The following is a 25,636-nucleotide window of genomic DNA, read 5'->3' on the forward strand; positions in this document are numbered from 1 at the left end:
TGAATCAAGTTGCTCAAGTTATAAAGGCTCAACGAAACAAGAAATGAAATAATGAAACGAGCATTGACACATGTTTCAAAGCAACAAACCCCATGACAATGGGTTAACGGTCCACCACTAGCCCTCACCTCATCAAATCAAGCCAATCATACAAAACAAACCATGTTTCCAATATGCACGTCAAATCCCACTTCATATAACTATATCATTGGCTAAATATGAAAATTAACAATTTATAGGAAAAATGATTATAAAGCGATTTCATATTCACGCATATTAAAGTCACTCACATTTCATCATAACATACCATCTATGTAATTCAAACACCTTTCGAATATGCACGTCAATTCACATACCACGATCATCATCAGTACACAAGCCAAATCATGTTTGATAAACATAGGTCTATGGCTAAATATATATATAAATATATAATCACATTTCAATAGAATCACATTATAATACCAAGTCAAATTCACAGATGATACCAATATAAGAAATCAAGGTAATAACCATATCACACATGTTCAAGTCACTTTCTAACCAATGTAGGCCCACTAGACTTCACTTAAGTCTCTCATGGTACTAATTTTATTATTTAGAACATTCCGAGACATGTTGACCAAAAATCAACTCTCGGTCAACGATGGGGTCCACAACAATCCGCAAATCCGATTTATGATCCATAACTTTCCAAAGTCCACATTATGCTTCGAGGATAACATACTAAAGTTTCATTATGATCCAATGGTCGAATTGTCATCAATCACGCAAACAAGTGGCGGTCCTAATTGATCACCACACCAAACAATTGAATCTTTGGAAACCAAGCTAGACATAGGTTCACATGGTCACTAGAAGGTATTTAAAACCTAGACAACACTCGTGAACGATCCCACGCACCGCCACACGCGGTGGAAGTCAAGATGGAGGGTTTACAAACCCCGAATTTCAACATTAACTAGAGGAGCTCAAATTTAAGTGGTAGCTAGAGCTCAACAAGAGAAACACTTTTCAAAACTAGGCCGACGATAAATTCTAACCGGAAACCATCCAATTTCACCGGAGAAAACCGGATTTCTAGGTGTTCTAAACACCTAACTCTAAAACGAATACGAAAGCACAAACTAAGCATACCCACTTGAAGATTATGAAGAGTAGATGAAGTTTGATACCTCACTCGAAGGAAATCATTACCGGAATCGCCGGAAAAATGATAAAACCGCCGGAAAAGTCGTGGACTTTGAGACCTCGAACTGCAAAGATGGAAAAGAAAATGGAAAATCTAACATCACAGAGATGTAGGGCTCGTCAAGAGCTTTCCATGGACACCAAGATCATCCAAAACGGAGCTCGGATGAAAAAGATACAAGCGGGTCAAGTTTGGTGGGTTTATAGGTCAATTTCTCCCTGAAAACGGGTTAGGCAGCTCTTCCCCCCCCCCCCCCCCCCCCCCAACATTTTTCCGAAAAACTCTCCCTTCTTTCTGGAGGTTTCCCTCCCATTTAATTTATAGCAATTTGGTAATATTACCAAAATGCCACCAACTTTAAACGACTCTAACTTCTCCGTTCGGACCCAGAAATAAGATCTGTTTACGCCTACGCGCTCATGGAATCGAACTCTACCTAACCAATTCAAGAGTTGACCGAAAAGGTCGAGAAAATTAGAAATGACTAAAGTAACCCTCACTTCGTTTTTCTCAAATTTGGAGAAATAAAGAACTAGTTCCAATCAAATCTTCGAAATACGTCAAGAATAAAATAAAATAATAATTTTAGGGACGGGATATCACACCTCTCCTTCCGGATTGGTGCGTGTTTGCGTCTCGTGATAGGATTGAGGATATACACAAAAGATTACGGATAATGTTAAGAAGACTAAATTTGTAGATAAAATTTACAAACTAAATAATGTGTCATTAGTAAGAATCATCACGTTTATCAAAGCTTAAGTCATAATTTAATTATCAACTTTCATATCATTTAGTTTACAAAATTTTATTTACAAATTTTATTTTACTAACATTATCCAAAAAACAAGTAATAGAAACTTTACCACGCTAGTAGAGAAAAGAAAAAATAAATAAATAAATAAAGCTCCACCTTTATAAGAGAAGATAAAGGTTTTAAGTCACAATTACGGTCACTTGATACCATTAGTGTATAATTTAGTACTACTTTTATACGTTTGTAAGATTTCTTAAATGAAATCCAACGTTAAGGGGATCAGCTTTTGTGCATCAACACTTGATTGTCTCTAGCATTGGACAGTGCCCTGGTAGACTGGTAGATATAGCTGGCATTCATCAATTATTACTCAATGATTTAAATGATTCTCTTCAACGCTTCCAATTTCTCGATCCGAAAGTTCCAAACATAAAAATCCAAAATAGATCTGATTCCCAATGAAAGGCCCTTTTCGTGGCTGGCCGGCAGCCAGCCTACAAAAGTCGACCATAATTGGAAAAGTTGCACATGGCAATAATTTGTAAAGTTGCATAGTAATGATTTGGAAAGTTGCATCGTAATGATTTGGAAAGTTGCATCCTAAAGTGGAGACAATGGCTATTGTACAAAACTGCGTTTTCATTTCGGTCAGGATTCTCACATGAAATGTTTTTTTTTGGTGTCTTCTGATAATGTAACATTCCAGAAAAATACTGTTGCACTTCAATTATATTAGACACCCACATAAGTCTTGAACGGTCGAGGCATGCTTTAAAAGAAATGAATTATTATCGAGCTATATTATTAGAAATAACAAAAGTATGTCTATATATTCATAAGTTTTATATCTGAAACGAGTTTTTAAGAAACTGCTTGGGTTAAAGAAAAGCCGTTTTCGAGAGTACTTTCGATTGATTGAAAGATTTGAAAGAGAACGTTGTTCTAGAGGATGATACATGTTGTTACCAGATTCAAAGGATTAGTCCATCCTTCAAGCCCACATAAGTCTTAATAAAATGACAAAAGGAAAGTCAAATATTTGAAGTAAATGAATAATCTTAAATTATGCTAAAAGAAACCCCTCATAAATCAATTAAAGCAGCTGAATTCATATAATAAAATCAATCTCTATAGAATTTACATTAGGAATAGAGAAAATAATATTTAATAAACAGATGATTGAATCACATTATTGCTAGTTCATTGTGAGGCTAAACCCACCCCCTCCCCCTTAGTGTAGATAATATCGTTTGTTAAAAAAAAATCATTTGACAACTAATTTAATCACATTATTATCCGCGTGTGAAATAATTTTTTATAACCGGCATTACACGCCTCTTAAGATGTTTTGAACGTGTTTAAAAAAAAAGAATTTAATCACGTTATTACTAGTCTATTGTGAGGTACTAATTAAAAAAATCACAAAAAATTAATTATTAAAAAATATTAGTAAAATGACAAAAATGCCCTTACCTTATTTGATGCATTATTTTGCGATGTCTTTGAATTTTTTGTCTTGGGGGAATTTTGTCTAAATTTTTTGTTGAAGCTTGGTGACACCAAAAACACTATTCACTTTTTGTGTTGGCTTTATATATAGATTACTAGCTTACCAGCTTGAAATAAGTGTTGAAAGATAGCTACTACATTGTTTTGATTCTATTTTCTTGCTTAGCTTACAAGTTAAGTTGGAAAAAGTGTGTGCCACTAGACTTTGTGATGGTCAAACTGTTAGCTTTATAAGGTTATACAATTAAAACACAAACGAATGAGTGACAAACCTGATTCCAGTTGTAACCATGGTACTCGAGTAAGGAATGAGAAAGGGCATGGCGGCACCAATGTCTTCTATAAACTCCTAGCATAATACAACTACTCCATGGGAAGCATTATGTTGTGTGTTCTAGGGCTTATAGGGACTGGTGTTTTTATATAGGCTAAAAGTTAGGGTTTCCATCCATAAAGGAAACCTAAACTTACTTTCTTAGCCTCCAAGTCAAGTATCATAATCATATTCAATTAAGGATTCCATCAATCCTATTTACAATATAAGATACCTTATATAGGATTGATATCTCTAAGAGATCAAATCACAATTAACATTATTCTCCAATATTACATTCCTATTACATGCAGTAGACCACTTAAATGTTGATTTATATTGGATAAATCCAACACAAACTAGAGTTGGAAATTGCCATCTAAATAGTTTTAGCAGTTTGGATTTCAAATTAGAAACATTTTTTCAAAATATCAAACCGATGCAGGGTGCAACAGCTAAAAACAAAATAAAATGAAAAGAAAAATTGATATGCAGGGTCCATTATTTCCTAGTGCAAGGAGAGACCTGAAAACCCCAAAACCCCGTCTCGAGTACCAACCTACAACATAGACAACTAGAAGAACAAAGCTGAACAATCTCACAAACAAAAAGGCACAAACTGAGAAAGAAATCTCTCTGCATATTTCATTCATTCAAAAAAGCTCTAACATCCCCACCTTCCAGCAAGAAGTGGGTTTTATCACCAACTTTTAACTTACATTCAGAAATTAAAAGGGCAATAAACTTAATAGCACTGAAAATTGAAAATTACATAAAGAAAGACTATTATCAGCAATAAAAACGTCATGGATGTTATGATCAGCCAAAAAAAGGCCCCAAGTTGTTATTGAGTTTATTAAGTCTTACTTAATAATGTTAAGCATTCAATTTATCCCAACGATCCATAAATGAACTAGCCATCAGATCTGCATCATCCTCTCTGGGTTGGAGAAAATTCACCTTCGAATTTGCATTTCTAGTATCTTCGTTGTCCACTTTGAATGGAATGAGATGTTTCACATTGAACACATTAGAAGTACGAATATGGCTAGGTAACTTCAGGTGATAAGCATTGAGGATAATCTTTTCAAGAATTTCGTATGGCCCAATCTTCCTTGCAAACATTTTATTGGAATCTCCAATTGAAAAACGATCCTTCGTCAAAACTGCCCAAACAAATTCTCCCACATCAAACTCCACCATTCGCCTTTTGGAATTTGCATGAGTTTTGTATTTCTGACTTGTTCCTTAAAGGTGCTTATGCGTTATGTTATCGATTTGCATGACATTATCAACGAAACTTTCATCTTTGCCACTAATTCTTTTCGTGTTTGGTACAGGAGTAAGATCAACTGGTGCTAGTGGAATTAAGCCAAAGACAATGTAGAAATGACGCATTTCGGTGCTGCAATTGACGGAACAATAGTAGGCGAACTCCACAATACATAACTTATGGTCCAATGACTTTAGATGTTAACCAACTAAGCAACACAAAAGGTCCCCTAATTAGCGATTCACAACTTCAGTTTGCCCATCAGGTTGAGGATGAGGCATTGCTAAAATTCAATTGTGTATTAGCTAATTTCCGCAGGCTCCTCAAAAAATGACTCAGAAATTTGGTGTTCCGATCAGAAACAATCGATCTTGGTAACTCATGAATTCGATATACATCATGAAAGAATAACTCAACAACTTTCGAAGCATCCATTGTCTTCTTGCAGACAATAAAGTGAGCCATCTTGGAAAATCGATCCATGACAACAAAAATTGAGACTACACCGCACTGAGTACAAGGCAAACCTGAAACAAAATCCATGCTTATATCCACCCATGGTTGTGATGGAATGGGTAATGGCATGTATAATCCAGCGTTTGCCGCTTTACCTTTAGAAGCTTGGCAGATTCGACATCGTTCTACAAAACGATATACATATTTGCGCATGGTAGGCCATATTAAGAGAAAGAAATAAGCTCAGGGTCTTGTCCCTTCCAACGTGGCCTTCATTATGTAACTTTTGTATGATCCTCAATCTTAAACTAGACTCTGGTATGCAAAGTTGGTTCCCTTTAAAAAGAAACCCATCATGCAACACATATTATGTTATAGTTTTATGCTTAACATCTTTAACAAATGTAGAGAAGAAAGGATCAGTTTTCAATAAATCCTTCAAAGAGTCAAACCCCAATACTTGAATTCTCATCGAGCCAAGTAAATACTTCCTCCAACTCAAAGCACCTGCAACTTGATTTTGCACACCGGCTTTATGCTTTAAGACGAATGTAAATTCTTGCAACTATGCTGCCCACTTAGCATGCCTCGTTGGCAATTTTTCCTGATTGTTTATATGCTTTAAAGAGTCATGATCGAAGAACATAACAAACTCTTTGTAGATCAGATAGTGCCTCCCATACTGCAATGCTTGAACAATGGCATAGAATTCCAAGTTGTTTGTGGAATAATTCAATGTTGAATGATGAGTCCATATTATGCCATATATTTCACCATATTCTTAGTTATAGTTAGCAAAGTCCTGGTGGAACAATTATTACTTTATTTATAACAATAACTAAACTTTACTTTCTTTCTTTTTAGAACAAAAAAAAAAAAAAAAAAAAATGGAACTCAAATGAAAGCAAGTGCTTCAATCTCACCCCCAAAAATTGTGTTGGTGTGAATGTGCTAATTGTCAAAGGATAACTCATGAATTAGTGTCTAAACAACAATAAATAGAAAATACTCTACCGTGGGGTTCATCTCCACCATGTTCATTTGTTCTAACGTTTAAAATAATATATGAATATAAACTTAAAAGAATGAAAAAATTTAGCATACTTAAAAATTAAAAATCTAAATATTTTACTTTCCCACGTCAAACTTAAATCACACATTGTTCTCAAGATGCGGAAAAAATAAAGAAAGAAAACAAAAATATTAAAACCTTAAAAACCAAAAAATAGCTAACAAAGACAAAGAAAATAAACTAGGGAATAGAAATAGAAAAAAGAAACAATGAAAGAAAGTATAAAATAACAAAGGAAACATAAATAGAAATAAAAGAAAAGACAAGGAAACTGACACACCTGGGATTCGAAGTGGTGACGTGGTGACAAGAAACAGAGGCGCTGGAAAGTATTGGAAAAAAACGATATTTCAGTGCTCTGGAGTCTGGAGAGTTGGAAAACCTCTCCCAACTAGCGCCGCTTGAGAACCTCTCCCTGTAACCCTCGAGCCCAGAGCCGCTAAAGCCATCTCCTTCGTTTCCTCTCTCTCTTTTCATTTCTCATAGAACCGAAACCCTAGCTTCTATCTTCAACCCAGAACGTCAAAACATGAATCCATCTCCATCCATGTCAAAAACGGAACCCAGCCATGTCGATCTTTGATTCTAGCCCAGATTGTCACCATCGTGCATTCCTCTGCGAAACCCGAGGTAAAGATCTCTCATTCTCTCTGCGATTATGGTCTCTACTTGGCGATATCTGAAATACAAATGCATCCATCCATTTTTCCCTTCCGTTTTCATGACGGAAGGTCAAATGAAAACGAAATTCTGACTGATGCATGTATGTTTTCTGTGTGTAGACTTGGGGATCCGAGTAAGGCCAAGGGGCATAGGAACTGCAAGGAGCAATGGCTCACAAATGAAGGTGCTGTACACACAGCAAAGATGGCTGCAAGAACTCGGATCTACAAAATGAAAGGTAAATCAAATCCCTCCACTGCGTTAAAATTAAGCATGGTTTAATATCTCTGAAAGTCATACAGATTTGTGAAATGTTTCTGTCATGCATTTATAGACCTAAAATTTCGTCAATGCTCATGTAATTTTCTGTGTGCTTGCATGCCTCCATGTGACAAATATTGAGACAAAAACTGTGCATGACACTGGATATGTGACATGGCTTTGATGAATGTCCACCTCTGTGTTGCCTGGACCAACAATATTTTAATGAAATATGAGAGTGAGCGAGCGAAAGATAAATGTTGATGAATGCTCAGATAAATGTTGATGAATGGATGGCTGATGAGTAAGGTTTATGTCCCTCTTCTTTTTCATGTATTTTTTATTTCTTTTTCACGTATTACGAGAAATTAGGTTTATATCCTCTAATTATATGTAACTTACTTTATGTTATTAATAAAATTCTCCTCGTACCGTCAAGGTTTTCTGAAAAAATAAAATAAAAAAAGCAATAAGCTACTATATAACGCTTCCCATTTTCAACCAGGGATAAACGTCTCAACATAGAGCAGGAAATCCAACATAGGTTTGAAATTTGATGAATACTTTCCACAACTTTGTTTTTTAATTTTTAATATTAATTCTTTCAGAGTGTTCGTCTTGTAATGTTTGGCAAAGCTAGAACGTCATTGTTCAAGCATAATTCGATGCAAATAAGTTTGTTTGGCAAACATTGATCAACTAGCCATTTGCACTTCATTTTTTATCTAACAAATACGAGAACGCTTTCACATAACATCAATACTATTACATGCTATACCACATTATTAACAATAAGCTTCTATTCGCATATACCATTTGCTCGAAGTTTGTTTCTGATCCGACACATATGTGCCACAACATCATAGATGTTCAATCTTTCTCTAGGTAACTCCGCTGAGCAAGCAACACCAATTTCTAAAACAGAGATTAAACTTTCTATGATTAGGATGCGATTCCTTGCCATCCCCTCATTAGGATGATTGCTCTCTTGAACAAGAACGGGATCCAAAACCTCTTCCACTTGCTCAGGCAGAGCTGCCTTCACAAAGCTATAAAGGTTTGAAGTTCCCTGAAACATGTCATCGGTCGGTCTTTTTCCTGTAAATATTTCCAACAGGAGGATGCCAAAGCTGTACACATCACCTTGTGTCCACACTTCATGTCCCATGCCATATTCTGCATTCCACAATTCAGAACATTAGATTCTAATTTTCTAGTGAAATGCTAAAAGCTCATTTCATGTTTGAAAATTTTAAAATAAATACTGCACAATTTTAAAATACTAGCTAGGGAAAAATAAACCACCAAGTGTATTTACCTGGAGGAGCATAACCAATAGTTCCCTTGATCCCTAAAGAGCTTGATTGATTTCCCGAAGAATTTTCAGCAGCTTTTGGTAGGAACCTCACCAACCCGAAGTCACCTACATGTGCAACCATGTCCTCATTGAGAAGAATATTGCTGGGTTTGAGGTCGCAATGAACTATTGGCGTCTCACAATGATGATGGAGATAATCCAATGCCTTAGCAACATCAATAACAATATTCAACCTCTGAGAAATTGTTAAGCTCCTTGGCCTCTCATTTGTCTCACCAATTGTATGAATTGGATACAGCCATTCCTCCAAGCTCCCGTTAACCATGAACTCGTAAATTAAGGCCTTGAAGTCGTGACCGCGATAATCAAAACCAGAACATGCTGAGAGTACCTTGACAAGATTACGGTGTCTAATATTTCTGAAAGCCTCGCACTCAGCAATAAAACTTTTGTAAGCTCCGCGACGAACGAGGTTGAGTACCTTGATGGCAACTGTAGTTTCACCTTGCTCAAATACTCCTTTATAAACGGACCCAAAACTGCCTATACCGACCAAGTTGGTTGAGGAGAATCCATTTGTTGCCTTTAGAAGACTTTGGTAAGACACCTGGGGAAATTTGTCCGAATCAGTTGCAGCTTGACCCTTTTTGTCCCTCCGTGAGCAATAAAGATACAAAAAGGTTAGTGCAAAAATGACTCCAAGAATCCCACAAACGAGGGAGAGAACCAATTTCATGGTTAAGCTCAATCCTTTCTTTTTGGCATGTTGGAGTTTGCACTTTGGCAAATGAAACTCAGGTATGCCCCCACAAAGCTTGCTATTTCCTTCAACTGATGTCGCCGTTGCATTCTTGAACACTCCTTTGATCGGCAACATGCCCTCAAAATTGTTATAAGATAGATTCAGAGATTCCAAAAATACAAAGCCTTCTAAGAATTCTGGAATGGTGCCTGACAAGTTGTTGTGAGAAAGATACAATTTTGAAAGACCTCTTAGTGAACTCAAAGTTGATGGAATTGTCCCATTGAAGAAATTTCCATGCATGTCTAGGTACTCTAATTTTATACAACTAACAAGACTAGCCGGAATTTTACCGAATAACATGTTATCAGAGATATCTAAATACTCTAGATTTATTAAAATTCCTATGTTCTCTGGCAGGGAGCCTATAAACTGATTTTGTCCTAAACTCAAATCATACAAGTTCAGCAGACCAAAGATTTCTTGCGATATGATACCGCTGAAATTGTTGGCACCAAGCTGTAAGATCCTCAAATTCTGACACTCTGCTAAACTCGGCGGGATATTGCCTTGAAGTTTGTTGCCTGCTAAGCGTAACACATTTAATTGACTTAAATTTCTGAAAGAGGATGGAAGATTGCCAGAGAGCGAGTTCATACCCAAATTTAATTTATATAACTTGTGCAGCTTTCCCAGACCAGGGGGAATGTGACCTGAAATTTGGTTCTTGTCCATCCCCAAAAGCTCTAAGTTAGCCAGATTTACAATCTCATTCGGGATACTTCCTAATATTTTATTTTGAGCTACAATGAAGATTTGAAGAGAAGAAGACAGGTTTCCTATGCACTGAGGTAACGTGCCCCAAAAATTGTTGGTAAACATTTGGAGAATTTCTAAATGGGTGGCGTTGGTCAAATCGCAGAGAAAGGTCAAGTCATCAATTCCCCCATTTCCGAGATGGTTGTCAGCAAGGATTAACCACTCAAGCTTATGCAAATTCGTCAATGGAGGGACTTTTCCATGCAGGTGGTTATCTGCGATCCCCAATCTAAATAGACTTGAGGCATTTGATAATGAAACAGGAATAGATCCACTGAATTGGTTATTGGAAATAAAAAAATTTTGGAGACTCGGAAAGACCATGCCTAAGTTTGAGGGTAGACTCCCTTGGATTTCATTTATTGCCATAGAAAGGAGTGTGAGAGAAGAGAGATTAAAGATTGAGGGAGGAAGCATACCCGAAAAGCTATTTAGTTCGAAAACAAGAAAGCTAAGATTGGTCATTCGGCCAAAAATATCCGGGACAGTGCCACTCAAATTATTAGAAGATGCGGAGAACACTTCAAGAGATGATAAATTGCTAAAAGAAGTAGGGACTCCCCCTGTAAAGTGGTTATTGTGGATGGCAAAACCTCTTAACTTTGACAAGAGGCCAAGCTCCTTAGGAATCTTTCCCATCAGCACATTGAAACCAATACTGAGCCCGAGGAGCATAGGGAATTTCTCCACTCAGTGAATTGTTGTTTAACCATAGGTGTTGCAATCTGTGCAAGCGGCTGAATTCTGGAGGAATTTCATGGCCTAAGCTGTTGTTCCGGAGATCAATGACTCTCAAAAAACTCAAGTTCCCAATATGCGGCGATATAGATCCTGCAAGTTTGAAGGACCGCAGGCTCAAGCTTGTGACCCTCTTATGACGACGACCACATGTAACGCCATGCCAAGAGCAAAAGTGGATGGTTTCATTCCATGAAGTCAGGACTTCAAAAGGGTCATGAGTTATGCTAGCTTTGATTTCAAGCAAAGCGAGTCTATCTGTCTCATTTCCCGGAAGGGCGAAACAAGGAAGGCAAGAGTGAAGAATGAAGGCATGCATAAAAAAGGATGACAAAAACACTGCAGAAATGGAGTTGTAAAACCCCATCCCCATGACGATGATATTTGTTTTGTGCGAAAGTAGAAATGGAGTTGTAAAAAAGTTGAGCTGTATTGATTGTTTGTCTAGCAGCTTTAGCAGCATCCAATTTATAATCATAATCAGAGTGCTCTGTACGTAGTGGATCAGCCACCCCAATCGCTATCGTACTCGATGAGGGATGTCCTGACAAAAAAAATATATCTTTTTCTCTTAATTTGATGAATAAATTCAATATAAATATAATTTTGTGAACTAATATTAGGAATGTTCACTTTTTGAAGTCTTTTAACTTAAAACAAACTCACGAGTTATAAGTTGAGTGAAATTATAACATCATATGACCGTGTTCGAATAAATAAAAAATTGCTCGTTCCTGTTCATATCGATAGTACGCCAATAAAACAATAGTTAGCTTTGGTATTGTATAATGACAATTCCTAATTTTGGTGTATTATCGTGTCATTTGTTTATGCCAACAAGTAATGTTCGTCCTCACTCCTCTAGTTCCAGATTGGGCGCATGCTTGCGTCTTGTGAATGGATTGAGGATATACACAAAAGAATAGGTAATGGGAACTTAGGTATGAGCAAGGCTGAGATCGAATAAGAAACTACTTTATGTGGAAGACATGACACCCCATTTGACTATGACTAGTTGTAAAATCATTGTAGCTAGTTATGGTGTGGAAAAGCTGAATAAGTCTTCGCCATGATCTTCATTCAAAGATTTATGCCTGAAGCATGGGTCATCCTATGGTGGTTGAAAAAGATCCAACTGAACCACCTGAAATCTAATTCTTTATGTTTCTTCGAGCAACTCGTATAGGGAAAGAAAGACACATGTGGCTATCAAAGTCTGAAATACGAGTAAATAATAACATAACCAACTTCCGTAAATAGCCAAACGAGGCATGCCCAAGTCGCCAATGCCTTAACTAAATCTTCTAAATCTTGTCACGATTCCCACTGCGTACTTGATTCACTCTGCTAGGAGCCACATCGTCGACATAATCCAACCCCCTTCTCTTAGACCATCTCCAACCCTGGGCTAAATGCTATTTTTTAGGTTTTATTCTCCCCCCAAATCCAACCCAATTCATGCTAAATGTGTGGGCTAAAAACTAAAAGCTAAACAAAAGCCAGATTTAGCCCATGATTAATGGGGCTGGCCCACCATATATATGTATTTTATTTAGTTTTATATTTATAAATTCATTGAATCCAACGGTTAAGATCTAATTTGATGAAATTCAACAGTAAAAAAAATATTTAACGGTTCAAATTTAAATGTAACGGCTAAATTAATTAAAAAAAAATCTTTTATGTGTTTCATATTTTTTTCATAGCGTTTAACGAGTTTCATGGTGTCTGTTTGTGATTTTTCAATATTTATCAGAATCTAAATATTTTTAGGTTAAAATGTTCATAAAATTAAATTATGATAGTCTACATAATTTTTTCTTTTAAAAAAGTTACTTTAAGAAAAAAAAATTAGCCTAAATTCATTTTTTAATAATCTGAGACTAAAAATTTAGGCCAGAAGTAGTGGAGCAGAAAAACTGTTTCTGGACTAAAAAAAATTTTAGCCCAAAGGTTGGTACCTTTTAAAAAATGTACTAGAAACATTAGTACGATATAACCTAATCGATCGGTAATTTGACTGACTGATAAAAGATGATTTGATAATTCTGGAAGAAGCAAGGTATTGTGTAAGGATAAAGATGGGGTGAGTGCAATTGGACCAGGCTCTGTTACTGAGATTATAGTTCCATTGGCAGTGACGACACTCTCTTTTGGAGGATAAATCATGGATGAAAGAGAGACTCGTCATGCGTCATGTAGTCACGATCTCTAGAAGCAATTTAAACTCTTCCCGAATTTCCTGAATTATCCCGATCAACAGAGAGAGATACTTGATAAAAAAAGACAATATTGTCTTTTCTCCCATGGTTGCAGTAGGCTTAGGTAGTTAGGTTTAAGATTTTCAGTGTCAATTGCCAAGAACAAGCCACACGACAAGAATTAGGATTATTGTGCTACTTAAAGTTGATGGAATCGTCCCATGGAAGAAATTTCCATGCATGTCTAGGTACTCTAATTTTATACAACTAACTACACTTTGCTGGAATTTCACTAAATAACATGTTTTCAAAGATATCTATATGCTCAAGATTTATTAAAATTCCTACATCCTTTGGTAGGGAGCCAAGAAAATAATCTTGAGGTAAACTAAATATATACAAGTTCAACAGACCAATAATTTCTTGCGATATGATACCGCTAAAACTGTTCTCACCAAGATATAAGAGCCTCAAATTCTGACACACTATTAAACTTGGCAGGATATATTGCCTGGAAGTTGTTGCCTTTTAAGCTTAACTCATTTAATTGACTTAAATTTCCGAAAGAGGATGTAAGATTGCCAAAGAGAGAGAGTTCCTACTCAAATTTAATAGATATAACTTGTGAAGCTTTCCTACACCAGGGGGAATGTGACCTGATAATTGGTTCTCAGCATCCCCAAAACCTCCAAGCTAGCCAAATTTACAATCTCATTCGGGATACTTCCTAATTTTTTTTTTTTTTGTGCAATATGGAATATTTGAAGAGAAGAAGACAGGTTTCCTAAGCATTGAGGTAACGTACCCCCAAACTTGTCGGTAAACATTTCGAGAAATTCTTGACCCAAAAAAAAAAAAAAAAAAAAAAAAAAAAAAAAAAACATTTCGAGAAATTCTAAATGGGCGGCATTAGGGATTGGCAAATACTCATTGGTTATGAGTAATCGTGGTTACCCGCCCATTTAAATTAAACAGTTACGGTTATAGGTAACCGTTTAGATAAATAAACAGTTATGGGTATAACCGTTTACCCTCGAAATTTAAATAGGCAGTTATGGGCATTAACCGTGGTTATAAACAGGTAACTGTTTACCCATTTATTTTATATATGTAAAATTAACACAAATCATGTTCTCGATCCAATAATACTTAGCACCCAATAAATTAGCAAGGAATTCATCGGTCCTTCTCTCAATAACACTACTACAGGAATGATGATTCTCATCATCAAGGAATTCGCCAAATTAATTTAAATTCCTTGCGAGTAACCATGAAATTGACAGAAATATCTTCTAAACAATTTTTGTAACCCAATAATACTTACCAAATATTATATTTACCTTCATTGGTAACAATTAAAAATATTGTCCTTAAACTATTATTTCAATTATTAGAATTGTATAAGGACTTAAAAAATTAAAATACGGAAATGTATGATGAATGTACCTATAACGGTGTTTAATAAATAAAAAGAAAAAGAAAATTATGAAATTTTTTTTTAATTTTCAAGTTGTTAAAAAACATGTAGACGGGGTATGGGTATAACCGTTTAGGCAATTACCCAACCAGTAAACGGTTATGCACGTATGAGCATAAACAGTTATGGGTAAATAACCGCGGTTACTCGCCCACCATAACCGTTGTCCACCGTGGCATTGCTCAAATCACAGAGAAAGGTCCAGCCGTCAATTCCCCCACTTTTGAGATGGTTGTTAGCAAGGATTAACCACTCAAGCTTATGCAAATCTGTCAAAGGACGGACCTTTTCACGCGATGATGGCGGGTGCTTTGGTTCTGCGTGTAGGATGAGTCCCCTTAACTTTACATGGTTGTTGATTTGTGGATCTTTTACGTGTGACTCACTAATTGGGTCTCATGTGAGTGAGCGTGTTGAAATGTCCTACGTTGACCTTATCAATGACAAAAGAAGAGTTTAAGTATCATTACCCCATTCTAACTAACACCGAAGTTTTTTATGATAAAGTCCAACAACTGACAAATTATGCAAATAATACTTACCAAGTTGATAACAATACCAATGTTGTTAGAAGTGGGCATTCAATCCATCACTCTAATAATTCTACAATACCAACTTTTAAGGTAATCAGCTTTTGTGCATCAACAATTTGGTTGTAAATTATCTGATTCCAAATTTTTAAATATTTGGACTTGACTCGCCAAATATGGGTTAAGTATATTGTCTCTAGTGTTGGAAAGTGCCACGGTAGATTGGTAGATACATAGCTCTAGCATTCATCAAATATTACTGGCCGACCGGCTTGTCGGAAAGTAGCTTCTAAACTGTCTATTTTCTAGCTTAGCTTACAAGTTAAGTTGGAGAAAGTGTGCTAGTAGACTTTGCCATGGTCAAGTTAGGGTTGGAAATTGCCCATCCATACAGATTTAGCAAACTTTTCTCTTTCTTAACAATTATTTATTTAATTCACAAACACTGTAGTTTCAATATATATATATATATATATATATATATATATTATGGACTTGACTTGATATATATGGGTCGACCATATTGTCTCATTGCACAGTGCCATGGTAAACTGGTAGATATATAGCTGGCATTCATAAATCATTACTGGCCGACAAGCTTTAAATGAGGGGTTGGTTTTGTTTCTATTTTCTAGCTTACCTTACAAGTTAAGTTGGAAAAAGTGCGCTCGTAGACTTTGGCAGGGTCAAGTTGGTGTTGGAAATTGCCATCTAAATAGCCTTTAGAGAAACTCTAACGTTAGAGTCCTTCAGGCAATACACTATTCAATCCACCTAATAAACAATAATTGCTCTTAATGAACAGTAAATAACTCTGACAATAATATTTGCATCACCACCGTTACACTTCAATAGCCCTGGCAATAGGCAATAAAATATTAGTATTTTTTTTATTTATAAAATAATACAAAATAATTTTAATTGTAATATCGGATAAGATTTTTAATCGGTCTCGTTGCGCCACGTGTCATTATCCGAAGTATTATTAAATAATACAAAATAATTTTATTTGTAATTTCGGATAAGATTTTTAATCGTTGTCGTTACGCCACTTGTCATAAAATCCGAAAAGACAATTATTGGGGATGGATTTCCGATAAATTTTTTAATCGTACTCGTTATACCACGTGTCATTATCCGAAAATACAATTATTGGTGATGGATTTCTGATAAGATTATTAACCAATTACGTCGCGCCACAAAATTATGGGCTTCGATTACAAAAAGTACTCTATTCATCATCACTTAACCAATTTATGGTGCTAGGATGATCTTCTCTTGCGGTGCTAAAACCACCTTGGCTTGCTATCGTTTCTCTTGCACGCCTCCTTCGCACCACGTCCGCTTTCTCTGACTTCCAAAAAAATTTAGAATTTGGAGACTTCCCTTCTAAAGACATGTTCATAATCTCACGATCTTGTTGAGCCCGTCTTTCTTCTCTAACATGTTCCCTTTCTTGCTTAAGTAGCTCTCTTTCTCTCTCATTAGCATGAAATTCTCTTTCAACAGCTGCTGCTTTTGCTTCCTCTCTAGCCTTATTAGCCTCATTGTTCGCCAATTCCCTCGCCAAAGTCAATTCACCTTGGCGAGTAAGTTCTTCCATAAACTTTGCATAATCATTCTTGGAAGCACTCCCTTTTCTCTCTGAAGCCTTCTTACCTTGAGGCCTAATTGGATAACGGGGTCGAACCCGACGCTTGTTCAGGGAGGGGCGTTTCGGGCACTTCTTCTGCATCATCTTCATGAACATCATCGGGTGTAGAGTGTAGAGGGGTGCTGTTCATGTGCACTTCTGGACCGACTGGCACAACTCTAAATTTAGGACAATCTTTGACAATATTCCAACATTCCCACCGGTTGAATGATTTATTTTTGCTTTTGGTTTGGCAGCGTACCAAGCTTGTGCTTGAAGTTCCTACACAACAAAAATAAGTAACAAATAAATAATACAAATAAATAATTATAATGAAAATAAGTAACAAATAAATAATACAAACAACATAATTATAATGTAAGTAGGTAACAAATAAATAATACAAATAATAAATAATAAATTATGTAGGTAACAAATAAATAATACAAATAATAAATAATAAATAACAAATAAATAATACAAACAATAAATAATAAATTATGACGGTAACAAATAAATAATACAAACAATAAATAATAAATTATGTAGGTAACAAATAAATAATACAAACAAATAATTATAATGTAAATTTGGGTATCAAATAAATAATATATTGTTACCTGATCCGAGTAATTTTTGTGACATCCCGTCCCGACATTATCGAAACGTGCGTGTGAAATTACGAAATTGCCCCTAGTTCATTTCCATCATGTTGTTGGGTTGTTTTGTGTGGTGTTGGCATGTGTTGGGCCACACACACACACACACACTCCCTCTCCCTCTGTCTTCTCCCTGTCACTCTCTCTTTCCTTTCCCATTTCCCTTGAAACTGTACGAACACACACACAACCACATCAAATCATCACAGATCGAAGGAACTAAATACATTTTTGAACTCGTGAAGCTCGTGCGAGTGCAGCCATACCATTTTCAGGTAAGCAATCCGTCGTTTTCATGTCGATTCGACGATGTCCGTTTTGAGCACTATTCATGCAAACATTAATCTAGCTCGTTTTTTGGGATTTTGAAGCTCATAGATGTCTTAGTGAGGTCCCAAGGAGTCTCGGAGTAGCTCGTTGGACAAATTTGGACGTCGGAATAGTGGTTTTCGAAGTTGGCCGGTTTTTAGATTGTGTGAACAGGTATGATCGTGTGATTTTTTAGCCCTTGAAACTTGTATATTGTTGTTCTACTAGTTCTAGGCTTCAATTTGGTGCAAAAATCACGAAAAATGGTTGAAAAACGAGTGAGAAAACACGATTTGAAAATTCTCCAGTTTTCCGGCGCCGGCGACTGCGCCGGAGCCTCGCCGGAGGTTCGCCGGAGAAGGTGACGGAATATTCCTGACGCCGTTAACGGAATCTGTCAAAACTGACTGAATATTCCTAACGGCGTCAGTTGACGCCGTCAGCGTGCCAGGCACGTGCCTGTGCGTGGCCGGCGCGTGGGGGCGCGTTCGGCGGAGGAAAATTTTTCTAAAAATATAGTTGTGATCCTGAGGTTGTGTAGGTCACGTTGGTATATTCAATTGTCCAATTTGAGCAATGTATGAGAAGTTATTACGAGAAGTTGGTTATGTGCTTTAAAGTTAACGTTTTTATAGTTGTTTCGCGTATAGGTGATACGTATCCTGAGGACGAGCGTGGTCACTCGAGGCAGGGGGGCTACGACCCTTCCACGTACCAATGAGTGGGCTTTTGGTTTTCCGTATATACCTATATACTATATTTTCCCAGAAATTGAATAAATGTTTATTAGTTATGCCATGCGTCACATTGTCATTATTCGTGCATCGATGATTATGTTAGTAGTTGCATATACATATACATATGCATATTTGGTGATGTGGATGCACAGGTAAGTGCCAGGTAAGCGTTATTCTCGTTTATGTTTCAGTAGTGGTTTGAGATAGTTAGAAAGCTCATAACCTGCACCCCCGGTGTTAGTGCTCCCGCCCAGAGTAGGGCACAGTCCTTCACGTGATGTTCACCTCCCGCACCACACGCTCAGCTTGGATCCAAGTTAGGTGCACAGTCCTGTCGTACAGACCACTATAGGTGGTTCCGACTCGTAGGTGACCCGCGATTATTCGCACAGCCTTCACGTGATCGTAGCACTAGAGCGTATATATGTATTACACCCAAGCCTGTCGTACAGACCACTTTAGGTGGTTCCGACTCGTGGGCAGGTTCAGTTATTGAGTATGAGATTTGAGCTCTATATGCAGCCGTACAGGTCACGTTAGGTGACTCCGGCTGCCAGATTACATGATGTTGATACGATTATACCTGAGCACTTGCATATTATTATGAGATTTCGGCATGGCATATTCTTGAGCATGTTGGGCATATTTGAGCATGATTGGCATATATACTATACGTATATGTATTTTTCTGGGAAGTATACAGGTTTTACGGCGAGGGGTTAGAAAGTATTTTATAAATGGTTTTCGAAAGATTTGTTTTTGCCCACTCACGTTTTTGTTTTGCGCCCCTCCAGGTTCTAGTTGAGTAGCAGTTCCGGTGGTTTCCCAAAGGGCATTTCCAGCATTTCTGATAGACACCTATCATAGTAGGGTCACCTTCAGGTGTACTATTGTCGCACCTTTTCTTTTGGACTGCTGTAGACTTGCTCTGAACTTGTGTTTCACTTACGCTAGCACTTGTTTTAGGACTTTGTATGCTAGTGTTTTTATTTATTCGTACTTTTTATTATTATTTTATTAGCTTTCGCACGTGCACATGGCTACGTCACCTTCGTGTGATGGCCAGCACACCCTGATCTCGGTTGGGGTGTGTCAGTTTGGTATCAGAACTTAGGTTTGGCAGTCCTGTGTCTGTGTGAGTATTCTAATGGTCTTGGTGTCTCCTGTCAGAATTATGCCGCCTCGTCGGGAACCACGTCGCTCTTCTGAGTCTAGCTTCCCCGATGTTGCTGAGTTGGGGGAAGTTTTTGCTACAGCTGTTCAGTCAGTATTGCGCCCTCCCCAGAAGACTCCTCTGGAGACTATGTATAATTTGAAACTAGATAAGTTCAAGGGTAATGAGGGTCACGAGAGCGCAAAGCGATGGTTAGAGCACATTGAGAAGACTTTCCGTGTGTTGCACAATCAGGGGAACCTTCCTATAGAGAGGTGGGTCGAGACGACCTCATGGTTTCTGGATACGGAGTCTGCAGCCTGGTGGGAACAGGAGCTTCGTCGTTTGACTCCAGTCGAGAAGACTGATTGGGACGTTTTTAAGGAATTGTTCAAGAGGAGATTTGTGCCTCCTGAGTACATTGACCGTAAGAAACAGGAGTTCACTGAGCTGAGGCAGCGGAAGATGACAGCTAATGAGTACTATCTCAAGTTTACTGATTTGTCCCGTTACCATCCTGACGTCGCTGGTAATCCGGCGGAGATGCTTCATCGTTTCCGCCTAGGCACTAAGAAGAAGTGGCGTTCGATGGCGACTACTACCCACATCGAGACCTACCAGGATTTCTACGAGATATTGTTGAGGATAGAAGATTCTGAGAACATGTCGAGCGACAGTGATGAAGAAAAAGATGGCAATCAGAAGAAGGATGACAAAGGTAAAGGTCAAGCGTCGTTCGGGCCTCGTCAGACTCAGAACTTCAAAAGGGGTGGATCTAGTTCGAGTTCTTCTAGCGGTGGTTTCAGTGCCTCTGGACAGGGACGAGGAGGAAGGTTTGCTGGAGGCGCTCGAGGCCAGAGACAGGGTGATGGTGGTCGAGGCAGAGCTCCAATTTGCCGTAGATGTAATAACGGCATTTCGGCGAGTGCAGGCATGGCAGCGATGGTTGCTTCACGTGTGGGCAGTTGGGACATCGGGCTGTGAATTGTCCCCAGAGTCAGCAGCAGAAGCCGCAACAGACTTTTATGCCACCACCTGCACCGATCCAGCAAATTCAAGGTCCGAGTAGTTACGGTCAGGCAGGTCGAGGTGGTGCCTACCACTACCAGGGTGATGCTGTTCCTTATGCCTCGGGACAGTATCAGTATCCCCAGGACCCATATTCCCAGGGTGGTTATCCCCCGTATCCTGGCAGCTATATGCCGTATCCTCCTGCGCCGGTAGGCGGTTCACAGTAGTATCAGGGAGGACAGTATCAGTAGGGGGAGTTTGCTACCAGCAGTGCAGGGTCTTCGAGACAGTCGGGTCAGCCCAGTCAGGGGCGTGGTGCCCAGGGTTGCGGTGTTTAGGCGAGCCGAGGTCGCGGCGGACGACAGCAGGGCCAGGGACGTCTTCACAATATTTCTCTACAAGATGCTCAGAACAACCCGGATTTTCCCCTAGTTCATTTCCGTCATGTTGTTGGGTTGTTTTGTGTGGTGTTGGCATGTGTTGGGCCACACACACACACACACACTCTCCCTCTCCCTCTGTCTTCTCCCTGTCACTCTCTCTTTCCTTTCCCATTTCCCTTGAAACTGTACGGACACACACACAACCACATCAAATCATCACAGATCGAAGGAACTAAATACATTTTTGAACTCGTGAAGCTCGTGCGAGTGCAGCCATACCATTTTCAGGTAAGAAATCCGTCGTTTTCACGTCGATTCGACGATGTCCGTTTTGAGCACTATTCATGCAAACATTAATCTAGCTCATTTTTGGGATTTTGAAGCTCATAGATGTCTTAGTGAGGTCCCAAGGAGTCTCGGATGAGCTCGTTGGACAAATTTGGACGTCGGAATAGTGGTTTTCGAAGTTAGCCGGTTTTTGGATTGTGTGAACAGGTATGATCGCGTGATTTTTTAGCCCTTGAAACTTGTATATTGTTGTTCTACTAGTTCTAGGCTTCAATCTGACGGAATATTCCTGACGCCGTTAACGGAATCTATCAAAACTGACTGAATATTCCTAACGGCGTCAGTTGACGCTGTCAGCGTGCCAGGTACGTGCCTGCGCGGGGCCGGCGCGTGGGGGCGCGTGCGACGGAGGAAATTTTTTCTAAAAATATGGTTGTGATCCTGAGGTTGTGTAGGTCACGTTGGTATATTCAATTGTCCAATTTGAGCAATGTATGAGAAGTTATTACGAGAAGTTGGTTATGTGCTTTAAAGTTAACGTTTTTATAATTGTTTCGCGTATAGGTGATACATATCCCGAGGACGAGCGTGGTCACTCGAGGCAGGGGGGCTACGACCCTTCCACGTACCAGTGAGTGGGTTTTTGGTTTTCCGTATATACCTATATACTATATTTTCCCAGAAAGTGAATAAATGTTTATTAGTTATGCCATGCGTCACATTATCATTATTCGTGCATCGATGATTATGTTAGTAGTTGCATATACATATACATATGCATATTTGGTGCTGTGGACGCACAGGTAAGTGCCAGGTAAGCGTTATTCTCGTTTATGTTTCAATAGTGGTTTGAGATAGTTAGAGAGCTCATAACCTGCACCCCCGGTGTTAATGCTCCCGCCCAGAGTAGGGCACAGTCCTTCACGTGATGTCCACCTCCCGCACCACATGCTCAGCTTGGATCCAAGTTAGGTGCACAGTCCTGTCGTACAGACCACTATAGGTGGTTCCGACTCGTAGGTGACCCGCGATTATTCGCACAGCCTTCATGTGATCGTAGCACTAGAGCGTATATATGTATTACACCCAGGCCTGTCGTACAGACCACTTTAGGTGGTTCCGACTCGTGGGCAGGTTCAGTTATTGAGTATGAGATTTGAGCTCTATATGCAGCCGTACAGGTCACGTTAGGTGACTCCGGCTGCCAGATTACATGATGTTGATACGATTATACCTGAGCACTTGCATATTATTATGAGATTTCGGCATGGCATATTCTTGAGCATGTTGGGCATATTTGAGCATGATTGTCATATATACTATACGTATATGTATTTTTCTGAGAAGTATACAGGTTTTACAGCGAGGGGCTAGAAAGTATTTTATAAATGGTTTTCGAAAGATTTGTTTTTGCCCACTCACGCTTTTGTTTTGCGCCCCTCCAGGTTCTAGTTGAGTAGCAGTTCCGGTGGTTTCCCAGAGGGCATTTCCTGCATTTCTGACAGACATCTATCATAGTAGGGTCACCTTCGGGTGTACTATTGTCGCACCTTTTCTTTTAGACTGCTGTAGACTTGCTCTGAACTTGTGTTTCACTTACGCTAGCACTTGTTTTAGGACTTTGTATGCTAGTGTTTTTATTTATTCGTACTTTTTATTATTATTTTATTAGCTTCCGCACGTGCACATGGCTACGTCACCTTCGTGTGATGGCCAGCACGCCCTGATCTCGGTTGGGCTGTGTCAATTTTCCCCACTTCGAATATTGCTACTAGCTTGTGCCAAGGCGTCTCTCCACGTACTAAAAGATTGACTAAGTAATTTCCAACGACTCGACATCGATTCTTTGGTTCTTTTCCCACCAATTTTCTGAAGAAAATTGATATGAATAAGACTCCACATCTCTCGCAACTGCATCTCATTACCCGTAAGCGAACTATGAGTAACTTCAACCTAGCTAGTACACAACGCAACATCTTCAATAAGCGACCAATTCGTATCTGCACCAGTGGTCATTTTGTTGAAAAAAATGGATTTAAACTTTGAGACAAAGAAAGGAATGTGATTGAAAGTAGTTGAGAAAATATGAAGTTGTTGTGTAAGGTAGATGATAATGAGAAGGTATTTATAGAAAAGTAAAAACAATTTTTTTCAGATTTTTCAGATTTTTTTTTTTTGAATTTTTTTTTAAATTTTTATTCAATTAATTAATCTCTGTCGTTGGATATAAAAAAATTTGAATTCCAACACTCCAGATTGTGCCACGTGTCACAACGGTAACTTTTCTTAATTTTAAAACTATTTTTTCTTTTATTTTTTTATTTATAAAGCATTTTAATATCCATTGTTGATCTCAGATCGAACGGTGGATATTAAATCTAACTTTTTTTATTTTTTTTTACTGTTGAGATCGAATGGTCTAAATTAAGTAACCGTTGAGATCTAATGAACCGTGGGAAGCCACGTGGCTTCCCAACGGTAACTGACAAACTTTTTTTTTTCTTTCTGATTTTGTGTCGGCGACGCGCCCCCACGCGCGAGTGGGGTGCACGCGCCTGACACAAAAAAAAATTTAATATTGCCTGACGCCAGGCTGACGTCAGCGCTGACGTCACATGGCCATCGGGCTCTCGGGCTGGCAATCCCCCACGGGCCGGGAGCTCGGGCTTCCACCTTCGGTCGAGCTAGCCCACGCTGGAGCTGATCCCCTGGCCCTCAGGCCCTTGTTACGTCCACCTTCCCTCGAGCAAAACCCCACGCTGGGCTTGGTCTTAGGAGTCTGGATTTCAAATTAGAAATATGTTTTTTCAAAATATCAAACTTTTTCACCGACCCCTTTGCACCTAACAATTATTTGTCTAACCCACCAACTTTATCGCATTATTAAACAAATATATATATATATATATATATATATATATATATATTTAACTTTCTAATAAACTTCTTAAGGAAAAATATAGAAAGTGAGGGTAGGAAAGGGACGGTAAGAGAGAAAGCGTTCTCAACTTTCTATAATTGCTTATTTTCTCTTGTAGCCTTACACCTTTAATTATACTAATTATGTAGGTTTTACTTGCCTTACAAGTAACACGAGTCTTCCAAATCTTATTGGAATCCTACTTCTAGATTTACAAAACCACACTCTTAAATAATATTAACTACGATATTTTCCCTTGATGTGCAAAGCTTAAGAAATAGTCGTATCAAGTTTTTTCGGATGATTGTTGGAGCCTTCAATTGGCATATAGAGAGTCACACATGCAATCTAGATCAAGGTTGCTTAAAGGAAACATAAACTCACAAAACTAACAATGGTATAACCACTGACGGAGGCACATAAGGACTATAGTAGTCCAAGGCCTACCCTGACTTGAAAAAATAAGATTAGTAGTAACTTATTTCTATTGCTTTGCAACCCTTCTCAATACTTTTAAAAAAATTCAATCATTATTTATCTTTTTCATCCAACAGATCTCATCCCAAAATTAAGTATAATATTTCAAATGATCATTTATCACAAATCAATAACATTTAAATTAAAACCCATCATTCACTTTAATTTAAAAAAAAATCGTCTTTCACGTATGCATTGGTAGAGCTATTCCCCCTATTCTTCTTGAATTTCATATATTTAGCCATTCTAAATTTCAAATTTATTGAATAAAGACAATAAGGTTTGTAAAACTCTATGATTCTCTATAACATATTTGTTTCTATTCTATCCTACCTCTTACTTGGGTTTTAGGATTTGCAAAATTCCAGTAATTCTCTCTATTGAATTTGATAATTCTTTCAATGGTGTAGATGACATCATGCAATGGTTCCAAAATATGAAATTCATCAAGAGTAATTATGATTACTATGAATAGATAAATTATCTATGTATACAAGATGAGACGGAAAAAAATTTTCCTTACTAGGAATTGGAATCACTTCAAAAGAATGAAACTTGAAAGTGAGGACGAATTCAAAAGAGGAATGTAAAACAAAGAAATAGTCGAAGAAAAATAAATAAATAAACATCGAAAGAAACACATCTTCAAATTGTTAAGCTTCCCCTAAACAAATGCTTTCCAAAAAATAATGAAATGCAACATGCAAATGATATATATATAAAATTTGTATGAGAAGCCAATCAA

General features: G+C 38.0%; 1 protein-coding gene and 1 long non-coding RNA gene across 2 annotated transcripts; one reads left to right on the forward strand and one right to left on the reverse strand.

Moving 5' to 3' along the window:
• Positions 1-6,872: 6,872 nt before the first annotated feature.
• LOC148695555 (uncharacterized) lies at positions 6,873-7,786 on the forward strand. The gene is made up of 2 exons (XR_015963959.1): positions 6,873-7,202; positions 7,355-7,786. It is a non-coding gene; the product is annotated as an uncharacterized LOC148695555 (long non-coding RNA).
• Positions 7,787-8,187: 401 nt separating this feature from the next.
• On the reverse strand, positions 8,188-10,516 carry LOC148695556 (putative LRR receptor-like serine/threonine-protein kinase At3g47570). The gene is made up of 2 exons (XM_088696360.1): positions 8,815-10,516; positions 8,188-8,672 (listed from the first exon to the last, which is right to left on the reverse strand). The coding sequence occupies exons 1-2, from the start codon at positions 10,436-10,438 to the stop codon at positions 8,296-8,298; spliced, it is 2,001 nt and encodes a 666-aa protein (XP_088552486.1). The 5' UTR covers positions 10,439-10,516; the 3' UTR covers positions 8,188-8,295.
• Between the last annotated feature and the right edge of the window lie 15,120 nt (positions 10,517-25,636).

This window comes from Pyrus communis, chromosome 7, assembly GCF_041283825.1.
Source record: "Pyrus communis isolate YQ-2024b chromosome 7, ASM4128382v1, whole genome shotgun sequence".
NCBI classification, from domain to species: Eukaryota; Viridiplantae; Streptophyta; class Magnoliopsida; order Rosales; family Rosaceae; genus Pyrus; species Pyrus communis.